Here is an 18,488-nt window from a genome sequence, read left to right on the forward strand (position 1 = left end):
AACCTGAGACCTTGAGATGGCCCCGGGTAGTAGATAATATCTTCGGCAGGATGGTTTATCTGTGATGTGGCTGATGGTCATATTCTAAGAAGCCACATCCTCCTGAGAACTGTGTAAACAGCAGTTCTGTGACTTCCGGCTGGCCTCAGATGGTATTTAAAAAGCACATGCCATGCCCACCAGGCTAAGAAGATACCATCCATCACCATGACTCTCATGGGATCACACAAGTCAATGAAACATACTCAGTGGGGCTTGATGACTTGGACCACTGCAGCCTGCACCTGGGATGTGTTGCAAGCAGCATTACCAAAGCAGTGGTTAAACTGAACTATCTGGGTCAAGAAGAGGTGAGCCAGCCAGCATAACATCCTAATGGGGCAGAGCAACCAGAATCTCCACATAATTGATGGGGAAGAAGCCTGACTGGCCATGGAGCATCCCCTCATACCAGTTCTCATCAATCTGGTTAGTGAGTGTGATGATATCACCCTCTTTAAAACCCAACTCCCCTTCATTTTCAGGTTCAAAGTCGTACAGAGCTCGGCAGCAGGGCTGATCCATTGGGGCACCTGGGAGTAAGAGCAGGAGAGAAGAACACAGAAAGACAAGGGGAATTTAATGCACGTATCTACCTCCTGCTGCACCTGCCCAGCTTGCTGTCCCCCTTGGTTCCTCCCTCACTCCTCTTCCCAATGAAGCTTCCTCTTGCTACTGGTCCCCAGTGTCTGCTGCACGGCACCTTGCCCTCTAGCAGTCTTCAGAAGCTTTCTCATGTTTCTTGAAGTTGTTGAATTGCTGTTTCTATTTCCAGTATGAAAAATTGGCCACATCTATCCTTGTGATACGTACAACACAGTTCATCAAGGTTGGCCTTGCTAACAATGCCCAGAGATGGGAGACCCAATGACTTAAGGAGTATTAATGAGATTTAGGTTCAAAATGAAGCATGGCTAGAATTCTTTCCATGCTAGCACTTTAAGATCTCTGTACATGTGAAATAATAGAGTTTATTACACGGACAAACTTTACAACTTCAGAATAACAATGCAGTTCTCACTTTTAAAAAATAAAGACACCCCCACCCCAGCCTCTGGAAACCGCTGTAATGTAGTAAAAATAAAACAATATAAAACACTGGGTTCAAGTGTTCTTACTCTCTGTGACCTTGCATAAGGCACTTTGCTCTCAGGTTTTGTCTAAAATTGGAACTAACAGTAGAACTTACTTTTCACAGTACTACTATGGCTATTAAATGAGATTATATAAAAATGATATAATTTACACCTTTGCGTTATATAATGCATATATAAATATGAAGTGTGCATCAGAGCTACGGCATAGAAAAAATAATACATTCTTCCTTGAGTTAAATAATGAAGGATGGGATCATAGCTTAAAAGGGATCTATGTTAAATGAGCAAATATATTAACACAGCAGGCGCACACATATGTATATCGACGCAAACAAGTGCATACAGCTCCATGCCATCTAGATGGCTTTGAAGGGGAACAATGAAATTTTTTTTTTTTTTTTTTTACTTAGAGAAAGCAAATTAATGAGTCTCCAAAAGAAAAGTGAAATATGTGATTGGTTTTTGAGCAGGGGGAAGCAGGTTACCTATAATTTATATGACTAGTCCTTGTAACCAGATAACTTCTAAAAACCACTGCTGTTTATCCGCACACTGAGGGCTCTGAGCAGCAGAGCTAAGCACAAGGAGCAGAGAACTCCAACTGTCATCACACACCTCACTTTTTTCCTTCACGGTCTCCTGAGAGCATCTATGTTTCCTACTGTAGAACATCAGGCACTGGGGATGCAGGGAAAACAGGAGAAAGCTGCATATCCTTAAAATCCATATCCAGTAGAAGATAGTTCCTGTTCTTCAACCAAGAAGATTACCAAGGTTGAATATATTTCAAGCACAGGTTTTTATCTGATCTGTGTGTAGGGGGTGGAGAGCGGTGGTACCACCTAAAAGAATACATTACTGGGTATACATCAATATTCCTGATAGAAAATAAGTTTTAGCTTTCACTGTACCAACCTCTTACCACAGCACGATGAACTGGCTGGAGGGTGGGGAGAGGAGGGAAGTCTAGCAGATGCTGAGACTCAGAATATATTCATCTACAAATATATTCACCCACATGCTTCTGTGACTCAAGAAATCCAACTCAGCAAGTTCCTGGAGCTTGCTGTCCGTGAGTTATAAGTAAGTGTATGTGGGCACGCACTGCCCAGGAGCATGATTCCTCATGCAGGCAGGGATCACGGAAGCAGAATAACAGGAAGAAAAGATGACATCTGTACAACTAAGCTCACATATTAAGGTAATTGTAAGACCACAAAGGAGGGTCAAAATCAAATGTGTTTGTTAGAACAGTTAAGTATGTGCTGATGATGGACAGTGAGAGAAGAAAGGGACTTACAAAGAAAGTTTTATAGAGGAGAGAGAGTAAAGGAGGGGAAGAGATAATCAATGAGACAAGAAGGAACTCCCTTAAGAGTTTCTACCCGACAAAACCATCCTGTAAGAAATATATTATAGTGGATTCCTTATGCACACAGATTGGACTGCTCCTAGAATTTCTGGAAGAGTGTCAGTGGGGTGTGCCCAGGCCCGGGGAATGGGTTCTGCAGGCCTCCGCTCCTTACCTGCAGGTTTGGGAGTGCCCGTGTGGGAGAGGCCCCCATTGGGCTGAGTGCTGTCCCCAGTTGTAAACTCCAGGCTCATTCGAGGTTTAGGCTGATATTCCCTTCTAGGCTGAGATGAAGCTTGTCTTATTCTGCATTAAAAAGAAAAAGGGGGGTAGAGTATGCAGCCAACTAAGAAGAAAAAGAAAAGCAATATAATCCTGAAAATGCTTAGGTCACCCACCAACCTACCATTGTGGAGTATGGGAAATCTGAAAAGGACCCTTAGTTTTCTTATCTGTGTCTGTCTCCATTTTAGTGCTGTGGTCACACCCTCTGTGGTTATACCCTCACTGTCTTCATCCTTCCTCTCACTTTCTCCCTCATTTACTCAGAGCTCACTTTGCAAGTATGCAGGGTGCTAGGTGCCAGGAACTCAAAGATGAATAAGTCACAGTTCCTACCCTCAAGCAGCTTATGGCCTGGAGGGGAAACAGAACATAAACAACTGATTACTGTCAACTGTAGTAAGTGCTGCTATGGAGATAGGACAAAATGCCACAGGAACCCAGGGGTGGAGTTGGGGGTGGTGAGGAGTCTACCTGTCCATGGGGAAGTTGGAGAAGGTTTAAGGAGAAAAGGTAAAAGATAGGTAAGAGTCATTTCTAGATGAACAGCTGTTTCCAGAAGAAAGTTATTTCTTGTAGAGCTTGAGAAGGTATGGAGGGAGGAAAGGGGGAAATACTGTGTGCTCTGGGCACAGCACAGAAGAAGGGGGAGCGAATCCAAGGGAGACAGGAGAAAGGTGGAAAGGTACAGGCAGTAAATGTATTCTGCACACCTGGAAGTATTTCCCACAGCTTCAGGTGTTCACGAAGCAAAGTGAACAGGAGATTTGCAAGGGTGGGGGGGAGTTTAGGGTATGGCGATTGTAGAATGACAGTGGCTTTGGACATATTTCAGAGGAAAAAAAGAAAAGTGGCCTTCATGCTCAACAGATGTCACAAAGACATATAATATTTCTTTAGTACGTGGAAGTGCATGGTTTTAAACCATTCTAGAGGCTTCAGAGTGTTACACATAATTCCACAAGGGTGCACTGAGGAAAGATGAACAACCCAAGCACTAGTCAAGGAAGCTACTGAGGAGAGGAAGAGGCTGGCCAGATGGAAACGGGTGAGGTCGTTTCCCGTAATACAGCACCGTACTTGGAGGCTGCCTTGTGCATTTATAGCCATATCATCAGCTATGAGAGTCGACTCTGGCCATGAGCTGAGAATAAAAGCTGCTGCAGCAATCCTTTGATGTACATGCATTCAGTTTAACTAAAATAACACATATGATACAGCACAGGGCTACCGCGTACAGCTGTGCAGGCTGTGTCCTGCAGCTCCAGGGAGACTCATTCATGAATTAAACCACCCAGCCTGGCTGTGAGGCCCATCTGAGGAGGTGGAATAGACATAAGAAAGCAGCTCCCTCTGACGGACCTCGTCACCATTCAGAGAAATACAAGGTATGGAATGACACAGGCTTTCCAATAGGTTATGCTTAAACGTGAACCCCTGTTGCACCACTGTGTGACCTTGAGCCCCAGTTTGCTCGTCCGTTAGGTGAGGCTAACAATACTTGGTTTACAGGGCTCTTATATGATTGATGATGATACACTTTCAGTACCCACACAGAATAGCTGCTCAGCAAATCACATCCATTATCATTAGTAGAGTCCTGGTGTCCCATCTGTGGCATCCAAAATACTCCCTAAGTATTTAGCTCTCATAAACACAAGACTAGATTCAACCGAACAAAGTAAAACAAAGCCCAAGACAATATAAAATCAAAACAAATGGTCCATAAGGTGTCTTTGTAGGATCAGCAGGAATTTTGGTGGAAGTTTTTCTTCGAATGTATTCTAATGTTTCCACTTCTTTATACACCATTTCATAGCAAGAAAATGGAAATGGAAAATGCAGGGAACTGTAAAATACCTTTCTTCCAGTCTGACTGTGACTTGCTGCAGGATCTGGACTGCCTGCTTATGGTACTCCAGCTGCGCTTGGATGAGCGCAGACAGCTGGCTCACCTGTTCGATCTGCAGAGGAACGGGAATCACACCTTAGTTACCAGGTTACTGTCCTTAACCAGCTGCTAGTGCCCAGTCCACACGACACAGCTACCCCGGACACACGGACCAGTGCTCAGTGATGCCCGTGACTGTGTGGTGAGCCAGGCTGACCGACAGATAGTTTTGCAGTTTACAAACTGATTAAGGATAAGAAAGCTTCCCTGTGTTTGGAAACTCTAGCGCTATGAGAAGAAACTTTAGGCAGAATCCTCCTGAAGATGACATAACTCTCATCAAACAGTCTCATGCTTAGCTACAACCTTCTGATTAGGATTTGGCTTATGTTATTGCTTTCCTATAGGACAGAAGATGCACTGACTAGAACATTCTTTGCTCTCTATGCCTTCATGCCAAGTCAATATTAGTGCTGTTAATAAAAATGTGGGTATTGATTTCTCACATGAAGCACTATGGGAGACAGTGTGGTACGATGGAAAGTCTTTTGTTCTCTCTGGCCCTCATCTGCAATGTAAAAGGGTTGAGTCAAGTGACATCTTGGGTTCATTCCAGCTCTAATATTCTAAGCATCTTTGGTTACTCTTCATGTTGAGTCTTGTGTTGTGATCCAGCTGAATAATACCCTCTGAGTTAACAGAGGCAATGCTGCCCCACGGGTTTTGGGGTGGGGTAGGGTCCTGGGTGAAGGGAAGGGACACTGTGATTCGGGTCACCTTCATCCCCATGGTGTTCCTCTTCAGTAGTTAGGTGGACACGTTGTTTTACGTAAACACACACTCTGGCACTGTCTCTGGATAGTGTGAAAGTCTGGATATGTTCAACTTGCCTCCCCTGTCACCAGTCGGGGGTGTGATAAGTACATAAAGGCTCTGTAAATATCTTGGCAGAAGCTGGTCCGCAACTGATGGGGCCGGAGGTGGGGATGAGCAAAGACAGGAAAGTTGGTTAACAGGTTTTATGACATGAGAGGTTGGAATGTAAGTTCTAAAGCCATGAATAGTAATTCAGCACTCTGGAAATGTGAAGGCAACTTTTAAACTATCTCATCTATGTCCCAAATGTAGTATCTATGCGACAATCGTCAATCGCAATTGAAATCATCTTTGGAAAGAAAATGTCAACTTTACCTCAAAATACAGACCATCTTAACCTATGTTGGACACTCACTTCTGAATACATTTTACTTGACTGATATTCTTATTTAATCTGAAGTCAATCTGCCTTACATTTCACATTTCAACAGAGTATTTGCTTAAGCTATTGGACTTCTATAGATCATCAGAAACATTCTTTATCTCCCCACTATTTATAATGCTTTAAGATCATTAGCAGACAAAAATCTAGTTAAATCAAACTATAGGAATATAGAAAAAGCTTCATCATTTCTCAGTCTACTTTATAATTTTAAATAATTTAAAAGAATAACCATCTACTGAAGTTCTCACCACATAGTACAGTCATTAACATTTTTTTAAATTACATAACCCTTTAACACATTAATCTTGTGCCTCAAAGCCAAAGCTAAATTAAAAACCACAGGAGAGTCACTCACATCCATCTCTAAGAGATTGAACATGCTTGACTCAGCAATTTCTTTAGACTCATCAAATTTCTCCAGAGCCTGACGTAGCTCTTCATCTGGAATCTTGCCTTGTCGTTTCTTCTTGTAATCAAAGTCCAGGCGTCGACCCTCCAACTTCTTTAAATGATGCTGAAAAAGTCAAGGGCAGGAATATGCTTTGAAAGGATGTACGGAGAAGGCCTGTTTACAGCTCACTTCCCCATCATGCCTATTAGCTTCCAAAATAAGACAGGCTAAGTTCTAAAACATCATGTCACCAGAAAAATAAAGAAACCTGCATCATTGGGGCAAACGCTTCCAAATGCTAAAATATTTATGTTGGGAAACATCTTTTAAAATAATTAATAGCAAGAAAGAAATTGTGGGAAATACCAATACCCTTTATTTTCTACCCCTGCTGGGTCAAAGCTAACGTGGAATATATCCCTCTCCATCCCATGACAGAAGCCAGGAATGTGTGTACACACCCTACACATTTGGAAAGCACAGGTATATGGGGCTCACACGTCCCCATCTTCAAGAGAAATGGTATCTCATGGGAAGGCAGAGGAAAAATGCTTTCCTTGAAATGAGTGAGATAGCATGGTATTCTTCCTTTTCATATCATAGAACATTAGTGCTGGAAAGGAGTTATCTTTGAGGTAATCCAGTCTGTTAGAATCACCTAAGATGCTTATTAAAAATATGGATTCTTGATCACCTGAATTAGAATATCCAGGGCTGAGGCCTAGGAATCTATGTCTCAACACTTACCCTAGTTGACTGATGTAGCTTTAGGAGAATCATGGATTAATTTAAGTCTCCCGTCTAACAGATGATGACACTTAGTCATAAGACCTAACTTGGAAAGGACCTAACACCATACACTGCGCATCAATCCCTCTTGGCATCACCCCAGATGCACACATTCCTGGTGTGTGGCTGCCCAGCCTTGTCCGACACCTCCACTGACCAAGTAGGAAAGTAGTCTCCGAAAGCTACAAAGTATTTTTGTCCTATGAGCAGCAGTGTTTCGCTACTAATGGGGGCGGGGGGAAATGCTAGATATTTCTTGATCCTGGGTGTGCAAGGGGTAAAAGGGAAGGAAACGGAAACAGAGTTGGGAGTGGTGAAGAAATGAGAAGGAAGGAGGAAGAATATCCTCGACCTTCCCGCCCACTGTACACCCTGCCTCCAATCCATGCCCTGATCCAAACTAAATGTGTGTATCTTTGGAAGGAATATCCTTTTAAAACATCTGAACTTGCAGTCAGCTGCAGGGTAGAGTACTGCAGGCAGGGTTACATGTTAGATTTGGAGTGAGTCTGCCACATACTAACTGTGTGACCTTGAGCCGGTGGTAGGGCTGAAGGAGATTTAAGCTAGAATAAGGAGATCAGGGAGACTTCACGTTATGGCACTTCATTTTACAGTCAAGAAAATCAAATTTCAGACAAGTTCAACAAATATTTGTTAAAAGAATGAATGAGCAAACATTACACACCTAGTTCTAGGTAAAGCCAGTTGAGGTTTATTATTTGGAATAGCTAAACTCTTCTACATGTTTTAGAAAGAGGATAGTTGGGTTCTTCCTCAATCCTAAAAAACATTATGAAAATATGAAAACACATGTTTACAGAGTAATAGAATAATTATGTATTTAAGCTAACAACTGGTACAGTTAGCATTTTAGAAGGTGAAATCACCCCCAGAAAACCACAGAATAATAAAGAAAATTGTGTATTATCAGGGAAAGGATATTACCCTCATGGAGAAAAAAGCTTGAAAAAACTTGAAAATTGAACGTGGAGAAGTCAAATGTAATACTCAGGAGTGGCACAGTTATCATAATATTGGGGCTAAAAGTACTGCATTTCTGGTTTCTCTCGATTTATCATGCTGGATTGCTTTGCAATTCACATGCTCAGTGCTGACAACATGCACGGTAAGCTTTAAAAAATGTTTCCTAAAGGAGAAGGGCACCTGCATCTGTACAATTCCAACTGCCCACTTCCCAAATAACTAGCTGCAGATACCTGAATTTCCCTCAGATCTTTGTCATGAAGATTCTGAAGGGGGTCAATGAAGTTCTGCTTCACTTCCATGTCCAAAGAGTCCTTCACCTCCGAGAGTTCCCGCATGGCCTCTCCCACCTCACCAAGCGCTGGGCCTGCAAGGGGATAACTAAGCACTTGTACTCGTTAAAGAACAAAGGTGAAGGTGAAATGCACTTGCAGTAACAGCACCCATCACAGACGAAAAACCTGGGATTACTGTCTGTCTTCTGAAGACAACCAAGACAACAGACAGCAAATAATGCCCTCTGGAGATCAGTGTATTTTCCACCTGAGACAGTACATGAAAGTTCACTGAGTACAATAGACTCAATGCCCCCCAATGGGTGTTAGAGAGACCCCTTATTATAAAGAACATAAAATTTTGCTTTTCCTTTAAAAAGCAATTTGGAAGCTCCCTACCCTCCTTTGTAAGTGCTTGCTTTCCCTTACAGGAGACCTCTTTAAGGCCAGTGCATTCAGCAAAAGCAAATACCGGGAACAGAGAGCAGGGCTCAATCAGGAAGGACAGTCATGTGCTGCGACCTCACATTGTGAAGCAGTGAAAACAGAAGGTGGTTAGTATGGCAGCTGAGGGTCAAAGGAGAGAGGGGTGAAGGAATTCACCTGGGGTAGTCAAATTAGGTACCCTATATAGAAGAGGAGGGAGCAAAGAGAAAGCTCATGGGGTGGGGTGTTGACTCATGCTGATTGTGACAGTTCCCTCTGTCCCAACACTCTAGTTACCGCCAGACACATGCAGTGGTAAATGTCCAGGCATCTGGATGTGTCACCCAGCTACTGTAATGATGGGATCTCATTAGGAAAAAAGAAAATAAATAAAATTCCTAAGACAAATGACACCAAAAATGATGATACAACTCTGAAAACAAATTTGGGGCCCATGTGGACAAGACCTAAAATTGAGAATCAAAATATAAAATGGTTTAGATTATTTCCTACAGAGTTTTCTTAGTGGCACTAAAATCCCATGGACAAATGAAAAATGAAAATGTGAGGAAGCATACATTACCGAAGTTGCAATCATCTCCAAGCTCTCTTCCAAACTTGAGCATGGCCTCTGCCAGCAGTGCTTCTGCCTGAGGATAGCCTGGCCCTTTCTCCTGGCCACGGATTTTTGACATGGTGTTGATCATGCTGAGTTTAGCTCTGGAAGCTGGAGACAAAGAGATACGAGACTTTCAAAGCAGGCAATGTGATGTAGGAGGGACATGGCTGGGTGGGGAGTCAGGCCTTCACCAGTCTCTAAACCAGCTCAGCTACCGAAAATTGCCCCTCCACCAATGTTTTCATCTGCAATATGTGCAGCTTAGTCCACAGATAAACACACACCTGCTCTTCTAATCGCTAAACTCTCCCTTTCTCTCAAAATCTCAAGAGGAATTTAATAGAAAAGGCAAAGCTCTTCCACGTGAAGATCCCATCTTGCCCATCTTCCTGTGCCTTTTCTTTTTTTCTTTTATTTTTTTTTAACATCTTTATTCGAGTATAATTGCTTTACAATGGTGTGTTAGTTTCTGCTGTATAACAAAGTGAATCAGCTATACATATACATATATCTCCATATCTCCTCCCTCTTGCTTCTCCCTCCCAGCCTCCCTATCCCACCCCTCTAGGTGGTCACAAAGCACCAAGCTGATCTCCCTCTGCTATGCAGCTGCTTCCCACTAGCTATCTATTTTACGTTTGGTAGTGTATATATGTCCATGCCACTCTCTCACTTTGTCCCAGCTTACCCTTCCCCCTCCCCGTGTCCTCAAGTCCATTCTCTACTCCTGTGCCTTTTCTGATACTCTCTTCATTGCTGTGGCCCTTCAGTCCCTCTGTGGATCTGGGTGGCCCACAGAAAGCACTTCAAAAACTACGGGATTATGTGATCTCGAAGTTTTAGGATTCTACCTTTTATTTCAATTCTAGGAGCCTATGGACTGAAGTAGGAAATTAACTGATAACTCCTGCAGTGTGGGTCTTATGCCATGTTTCACTTACACCACATATAAAATAATTTTCAAAATCACTTCTCAACTAAGATTCTAACAGTAAACAGTCCCATGAAGAACAGAAATATTATGTTCATTAAAAAGACAATTACTTTTCTCACACGTAACTGCTTCTGAAAATTAGTTTTGTGCCACAAAGACAGCATTTCAATTTCTTTTTTGCTTTTGCTTTTATAAAAGAAGATGCCTAGAAGGCAAATCCAGTTTTCATGGAAGAAACAGGTTTATTAGCACACTGTTAAAGACAATGATTTACTTGATGCTAGGATACTACGGTTTCTCAGGTTCATTATCAGAGTTGGGAATGTACATTAACCTAGAATTATGCCCAGGATTCCATCTGCTTGGAAACCCCTGATAGAATTACAGCTAAAGCACACACTTCCAGCATTTAGTGGCTGCCATTTCATCTTGAACATTTGTTTTGAATAGGTTTTTATTTAAACTTTGGGCTTCAAAGGTCGAATCTGCAGACAAAGAGAATTATTATGAGAGGTCACCCTCCCAAGTTTGTCCCAGGGATATTATAACGAACAAGACAGCTATGGCCTCTGCCTTTATGAAGTTTATAGTGAACTGAGGGTAGCGTCTATTTTAAAAGCAATTAGAGTGAAGTGTATATACTAAGTGTCATGTGGGGAGATTACAGCAAGTCACGAAAGAATATAGCATCACCCTAGTCTGTAGGAGTGGGCATCGCAAAGAAGGTTTCGGGTGAGAAATATCTTTAAGCTTAGAATCACATAATGAGTAGCAGTTAGTCATGCTAACAGATGTAAAGCCTGGTGGTACCTGGAAAAAATGTAAAATTCACATTTTCTTTACTTTGCTTCTCATAGAAAAGTGTATCATACACATTAAATTTAAAAAATTGAAAATGTCACAAGATGACACAATTTTGGGGGGAATGATATAATTAGAGTATATATTCAAAGACTTTTCTACAATAAGCCATATCTGAAATCCAGGAAAGACATAGTCCCTGCCAAGGTGCTCACAGTAGAGTGAAGTGTCAGGTACGTAAACAGTGGCAACAAATGTGATAAATGCAATAATAGCTAATACACACAAGGTACCAGGGAAACACAAAGAAGGAGTAACATTAGTACAAATAAAACTGAAATAAGCAGACACCAGACAGTAAGAGGTACCAAATGAACAGAAGGAAAGAAGATAAATGGAGATAAAGAAACTGAGTAATGAAAACACACACAGTGGTTAATCCCTTCAAGTCCTGTTTTTACACTCTAAAGATTTATTCCTTTTACAAATTTGGTTACTGATCTGTGCTTAGATCTTGGTTCTGCTAAGAGCTGTCTTCTGGTAAGCAATTACCTGAAATAACTGTAACAGTTTAATATACTGTGGCTGATTTTCAAATTTATCATTTTCAATGTTGTTCAATTCTTCCATTAATTACTTAGGAACATCTTGAATGTGTTCTACATTTTCACGAGAAGGGGGAAGAAAACCATATTCTATTGGCTTATTTCTTCAAATCATCTAAAATACTTAATGATTCATATATTTGAAGAGACCAGCTTTTAAATTTATTCACAGCTATTAACTATTTTTAAGACTCCTGGATTAGTAAAACTTCTGTGTTCTTGAAAAACATCATCAGATGTCTGAATTAACCATTTTTAAGTGCTAACATAATTATTTTTAAATGATTTTTAAAAGCAGTACTTGAAGGAACTTCGCTGGTGGTCCAGTGGTTAAGACTCCACGCTCCCAATGCAGGGGGCCTGGGTTCGATCCCCGGCCAAGGAACTAGATCCTGCGTGCATGCTGAACTAAGAGTCCGCATGCCGTAACTAAAAGACCCCACGTGCCACAACTAAGACCCGGCACAGCCAAATAAATAAATAAATAAATAAATAAATAAATATTTTTTAAAAAGCAGTACTTGAAGAAACAGAGAAGAAGCCTGGAAAAATACAAATTTAAGACACTAGAATTCCTATAATATGATCTCGGGCTAGATAGCTTCACCAAGTTAGATGTGCCCCTAGGGACCCTTCTCTTCTCTTCTAAAGGGACCTAACTCCTGTCCTTCACATTATCTTTATATTTGCCATAGCTTTAGCCTTTCTTTCAAATTGTTACAATCTCTCTAAGCCCCCATCTTTACTTTCCCACCTTTGCTATTCTAGTTCAACCTGCCCCCACTGGGCTTACTGCAGAAACAGCTTCCTAATAGCAATCTCTCCCCTGGCCCATGAAAGCAGGATACTGGTATGCTGCTCTGCGTATCTCCCAGACAGGATTAGCATAAAGCTGTACATGCATGAGATGTTTAACCTTGACTGCTGAAGGAAAGAATAAACGAATAAATAGACTATCTTAGAAACTAGTAGACGGTCATGGCAGTGGTTTTCATAAGCAGACTCTGTTCATATCTTTTGGCTCAGGTGACTGACAGCCTTTTGAATCATAACAGAGAATGGGAACTAGAAAACTTGTGTTTTTTTTTTTATGAAGAATAAAAACTGTAGCAATCTAATAGAGTTCTTTTGCAGAGAGAAGCTACCTGACCTATACTGAAAACAGGGCTTTAGGGCCAGTCCAGACTGTGAACTGTGAGACTTGCCAGCGCACTTCCCTTACTGGTCCCCTAGAGCAGCGGTCCCCAACCTTTTTGGAACCAGGGACTGGTTTCATGGAAGACAATTTTTCCATGGCTCGCCCACTGCTTACCTCCTGCTGGTTCCTAACAGGCCGAGGACCTGTACCAGTCCGCGGCCCGGGGGTTGGGGAGCCCTGCCCTAGAGAACTGGCAGTCAGGTTTGAACCCTCTGGGCAGAAGACTGGAAGATTCTTCTCTGGGGAATACAACCAACTCAAGAGAAGAGACTTACAGATATTCACAGCTGGAAGCACCCAATGCAACAACTTCAGGCTGATTACCCTAGAATGAAGCTATAATAGTAAATAAGCACCCTCCCTTGACTCAGCTTTACTGTCCTACACCTAAGAGGAAAAGGTTAGCCACTAACATCAGACTTTGAAGAAAGTTTCTAACATGAGAGAGGCAAAACAAACAAGGAAATTGTAAAAAACAAACAACTCAGGGAAAGAAAAATAACTATCATTAACATTCTTAGGTGTCTAAGATACTTTATCAATGAAATAAAAAAGAAACAGAGAACTCTTAGAAATTAAAATATAATTTAACTTTAAATATGAATTTCAATAAAACATAAAAATTTAAAAAATCAATAGAAGCACAGATGATGAAGTTGAGGCAAATCCCCCCAAAAGTAGAACAAAAAACCAGAGATTAAAAAAATCAAAAAGAAAACATAAAATCAGGATCAGTCCAGGAGGTCTAACAGCTGAATAATGGAAGCTCCAAAAAGAAAGAACACAGATATAGAAGGGGAAGAAATTCTTTTTAAAAGTTCAAGAAATTTCTGAACTAACAAACATGTTCCCAGATTGAAAGGGTCGATCGAATGCCCAGGACAATGGATAAAAGGATCCTACCAAGGACTATTAACATGAAATTTCATAACACTGGAGACAAAGAGACAGTCCTAAAACCTTTCAGAGAGGAAAAATAAGGCTACACACAAAGTATCAAGTATTAGAAGGTCACTGAACATGAGAAAACCATGAACAACATGAGAAATTTCCTCAGAAAACAATGAAGCAACAACTCCAATATTTTTGGAGGAAATAACCTATAACCCTAAATTCAAATTATCAATGAAGTATAAAAGTAACATATGACATTTTCAAATACACAAGGAAGATTTCAATTTATCTTCCCAAGGTCAATGGAAGAGGCATTCTACCAAAACAAAGGTGTCAGTTGAGAAAAGGGACAGGTTAAGGGATCTAGAAAAAGGGATCCAGGGTAAGAAAAGAGGTGAAAATGATGATACAGGGAGATCTCAAGATGGTCCTTGTGCATCAGGCATTGAGCACCAACTGTAGCGGACACTATACATAACCAGGTGCATGCAGCTCACGGAGCCATGAGCTAAAGGGAACTATAGGCTCCCCATGATCCCCACTGGAATCAGGTTATAGTTGTCCACTACTGTACCTTGCTTTATAATGCACCCTTCATTGGCCTCCTCCCCTTTCCTAATCCCCTAACAGGATTAGGGGATCATCTTGGATCATCTTGGAATCATCTTGGATCATCCTGGAATCATCTTCTAAATCAACCACTTGTGCTCACATCCATGCACATGGTTTACTTCTGGGGGGACCCAAACTAAGACAGTAACCAATCTAGAATGCAGCATCAGATACGTATCTGAAGGATGACTGACACCTGGCACGTTTCAATGTATTGACAGGAAATTCATATTTGTGGCAGAGGGTTAGGGAAAGAATCAGTGAAAGGTACACAAAAAGTTAAGAAACTGAAAATTAAAACAATTATTAACTCCAGGAAAAACAAAAAGGTTGTATAAGAAAAGAAATATAACCATATTATTCTGCATGTCTCAGATCTGTACAAGTTTTACAAGGGCATAAAATGTAAATACTGAATACTGATCCAACATAAATTATGCTATAAACATACTGGAAAAATGAGAGAGGGGAAAGATGTGGAAGAATGGGAAAACAGGAAAAGAGCAAACAATTCTCATCTTTTAAAACGGGAATCAAACTGAAACACCTAAAACTGGAAAACTAAGCAAAGGCAACATTAGCATGTTGTTTCAAGACAGAAGTAAAAACCAAAGAAACAGCCAAACAGGTTTTGAAAGTGTTGCTTCTGGGAAATGGAAATGGGGGAAGCAACTCCAGGAGGGCTGCTGTTTTTTGTAAAAACCTTTAAAATATATATATATATATATATTTTTTTATAATATGAGCATATATTACTTCCATTATGAAGTACTAAATTTAACATATTTCCCACTTCTTTTTCCATCAGTAGACCTAATTTAGTGGCTGAACTGCATAACTGCTCACAGTATCTTCACAATCTGGACACTGCTCTAACCTCAAGGGTCTTTCCACCAAAAGTTCTGTTGAAAAATATGTTCAGTGGTATAAAGAGAATTGGCTAGGAAGAGAAAAGTTAATAAGGATTAACAGGTGAAATGCCATCAAGGAAAAAACCATCAGAGGCAAGGTCTAGATGAGTCCACATCTAGGTGGTTTCTGGAAGGAAATGTATCTGGTGAACTGAAACAGCAGGAAGTAAAATTAGGATGACCAAGAAAGCTAATTTATTCCCGCAAAGGGCTTCCATTGTTTTGTCTTCTGTTAAAAAGGGGAGGGGAGCAGTTTCTTTTTTGTCCTCAAAAATTGGTACTATCTTTTCAGGAAGAGAAACAGGGACAGTCAAAGATCAATCTGTATCAGCTCTGGACTCTAAAGCATAATCTGTACCATCCCTTGAAGAGCTTTCTAATTCTGGGCACAACCAAAGGGAAGTCAAAGCTCTGCGGAGAGTAAAACAGAAGCTCTCCTCACACCGCCAAATGGTGTTATTTTCCTCTGACCTAAAAGTGGTGTCCCTGTGAGTCACTGCTCAGTCTCTCCTAAGCAACTAGCATGGTAACTAACCGGGAATGTTGAAAACCCAGTACTTCTGCTAAATCTTAGTGTAAAAAAAAAAAAAAAAAAAAATTATTTCTTAATCCAAATGATCAAACAGGAAAACAGACCATTAGGTCTTGTCTGTCATGGAAAACAGCACAGTGCATTACAATAAACATTAGCTTTGGTTCATACAAACACAGGTAAAAATCCAGGCTCCAAATCTTGCTAGCTGTGTACCCCTGAAAAATCATTTAATTCTGAAAGTTATTATCAGGATTCAGTGATAAACAGCCAAAAGAGCAACGAGCACAGACACACACCATAGGCACTGGAAACAGGGGAAAGCACTCATTTCTACCCTCCATGTTCTCTTTCTAGAAGTTTGTGTGGAGTGTTCCACTGTCAACTTGGTTGTATGGGAAACTACACTTCCCAGAACCCCTCCCCTGCAAGTTTCCAAGCTAGAATTGGTCCAAAGTGAGGCTGTGCAAATTTGGGAGGCGAAGGTGAAGCAGCAGCCATACACTCTGAAGGCTGAGGTGAAAACAGGTTCCAGTTTGTCCTCGATTTCATACTCTGTGCCCAGCTCTTCTTGAATGCTGATTCTGCTGAGCAAGAGTGCCCCCAGGCCCACCACAGAGCTTTTGCTGTAAACTCACAGAGGTGGTAACTTGAAGAGACAACAGTCTTCCACAGCCTTCCATGCCCGCTGCCCTGTGCAGTGCTGCTCCAGCAGCTGGGCCTGCCTACCTTCCAGATTCCTGTAAGTTTGTTTACCTGGGTCAGGTCTGGTCAGTGAACTTTCTCTGATCCTTAACTCTACTTTTTTGGCCTTTATTTACCCAGATCTTCCTACAACTGTACAAGCTCTAGTTCCTTTAATAAACCTCTTAGTCCATAGTATCCACCATGTCTCTGCTTCCCTTATTGAACTCTGACTGACACAGTGGCTGATGGTCCAATATCTAAACTGACAAAAATTTATGATTTATCCTTGATAGAGCCCTGAAAGTAAGTCAATAAAAATGATTGTAAATATTTCAATTCTGCAACTCTGTTTTCAGGATAGACATAAATTTCTGCAGCTCTGTAGGTAGGAGTTAGCTGCTAACTGTGGAAATAAAACCAGAAAGGACAGCCAGTTTAACAAGGTGGGATTAAGACACAGACTTTGGAGTCAGACTGTCTGAGACCAAATCCTGGCTATATTTCTTGCTGGATGATTCTGGGCCTCAGTTTCCTCATTTGTAAAATGGTACCTCCCCCTCATTGTAAGGTTAGGATGATGCAAGGATTAGATGATATAATGTATGTCACAATGTTGGTACATGATAAACATTCAATAAATGTTGGTTATTTCTATGAGTATCAGACATGCCAGCAAGTTCCCTATGTGATTTTGTATGAGTTACTTTACCTCTCTGAGTCTCAGGTTCTTCACTGATAAAAAGTTGAAAAAAAAGGAGACAGTTGGATAATTCCTAAAACTCTTCCAAGTTCCCCTACTTAAGGTGGTTCTTCTTAGATAGAAGACTTCTCCAAGAAAGCATGCCCTGGCCTTCAGCCGTAGAAAACTTCAGCAGTTTCCTGAAGTTGCTAGAACGGTCCCTCTTCTTGGAATGACCCCATTCTCTGTCTACCTGCCCAACATAACACCAGGCACATCTTTTCTACAGTCCTTCCCAATTACCTCTACTGCCTCCAAGTATACGTGATCCTTCTCTCATTTTATGTCTCCACCATGCCCTGTACATACACTAATCATATCTCACATGATACTTTCTCTCTTTTCTGCATGTCTGTTTCCTGATACAAGTTAGGAAACTACACCCTATTGAATTCTAGCAAAGGGCCAAGCATACAGCAGGTGCTTACTTATTAACTGTAGGGTGAATGATTTCATTTAAAAGTTTTGTTTTTTTATACAATTTTCTGCATATATCATTTTTTCTAATCCTTAGAAAAGACTTCCCTGTTCAAAAGCACAACAATCTCTTATTGTGCTCTAAAACGGAGCAAGAGGCTGCTGATAAGATCTAATTACACACTAACTCTGCGATCTGATAGGATGATTTGGGAGAGCAGGTCATGCTGATGGCAATCTGGCTGGTGTTTCCCTTACATACACGAGATTTTAAGATTTCTGAGGATGCTGGGCCTTTTCATTTCTCCTGACTCCACTTCTTTAAAGTGCACAAGGGTGAGACCCCATTTTCTATTCACTCATTATTAACACTGGCTCTTTGGAAGCACGTCATCTCTCAATTATGCCATGAAAAACTGCTTTATGGGAAAATGATAAGAAGCTGATCACACAATCCTCTGGAATCAGGATAGAGGCTCTCATTTCTCCCAACAAAAGAGGGTTCCTAGGCTAAATTATAAGCCCTAAGGGGATAAAAAAAGATCAATAAAAATCAATACATAGGTGACACTGGAAAACAATTATGTATCCCCCAATACAGAAAAAATATGAATTTGCACTCCCTGAGTGAAGTGGTATTTACCAAAAAATCAGCTTTCTAAAGATTTTTTTCGGTGATTAAATGAATGAAACATTCATTGCCTGAGGGGGACTATGCCAGAGAGACTCTGAGAGAAGCAAGGCCCAGTC

At 41.0% G+C, this 18,488-nt stretch overlaps 1 protein-coding gene across 1 annotated transcript in view; it reads right to left on the reverse strand.

Moving 5' to 3' along the window:
- Positions 1-372: 372 nt before the first annotated feature.
- Positions 373-18,488, reverse strand: part of SH3GL2 (SH3 domain containing GRB2 like 2, endophilin A1) — a gene marked incomplete at its 3' end in the record, with an annotated part of 197,096 nt that continues 178,980 nt past the window's right edge. Inside the window, exons 4-9 of the mRNA XM_081237464.1 lie at positions 9,373-9,516; positions 8,322-8,455; positions 6,277-6,435; positions 4,630-4,733; positions 2,663-2,793; positions 373-572 (exon numbers count right to left, since the gene is read on the reverse strand). Coding sequence (XP_081093590.1) covers positions 373-572; positions 2,663-2,793; positions 4,630-4,733; positions 6,277-6,435; positions 8,322-8,455; positions 9,373-9,516 — 872 coding nt within the window. The remainder of the gene's footprint in view (positions 573-2,662; positions 2,794-4,629; positions 4,734-6,276; positions 6,436-8,321; positions 8,456-9,372; positions 9,517-18,488) is intronic.

Source organism: Mesoplodon bidens, assembly GCF_964165515.1.
Source record: "Mesoplodon bidens genome assembly, chromosome: 6".
Lineage (NCBI taxonomy): Eukaryota > Metazoa > Chordata > Mammalia > Artiodactyla > Ziphiidae > Mesoplodon > Mesoplodon bidens.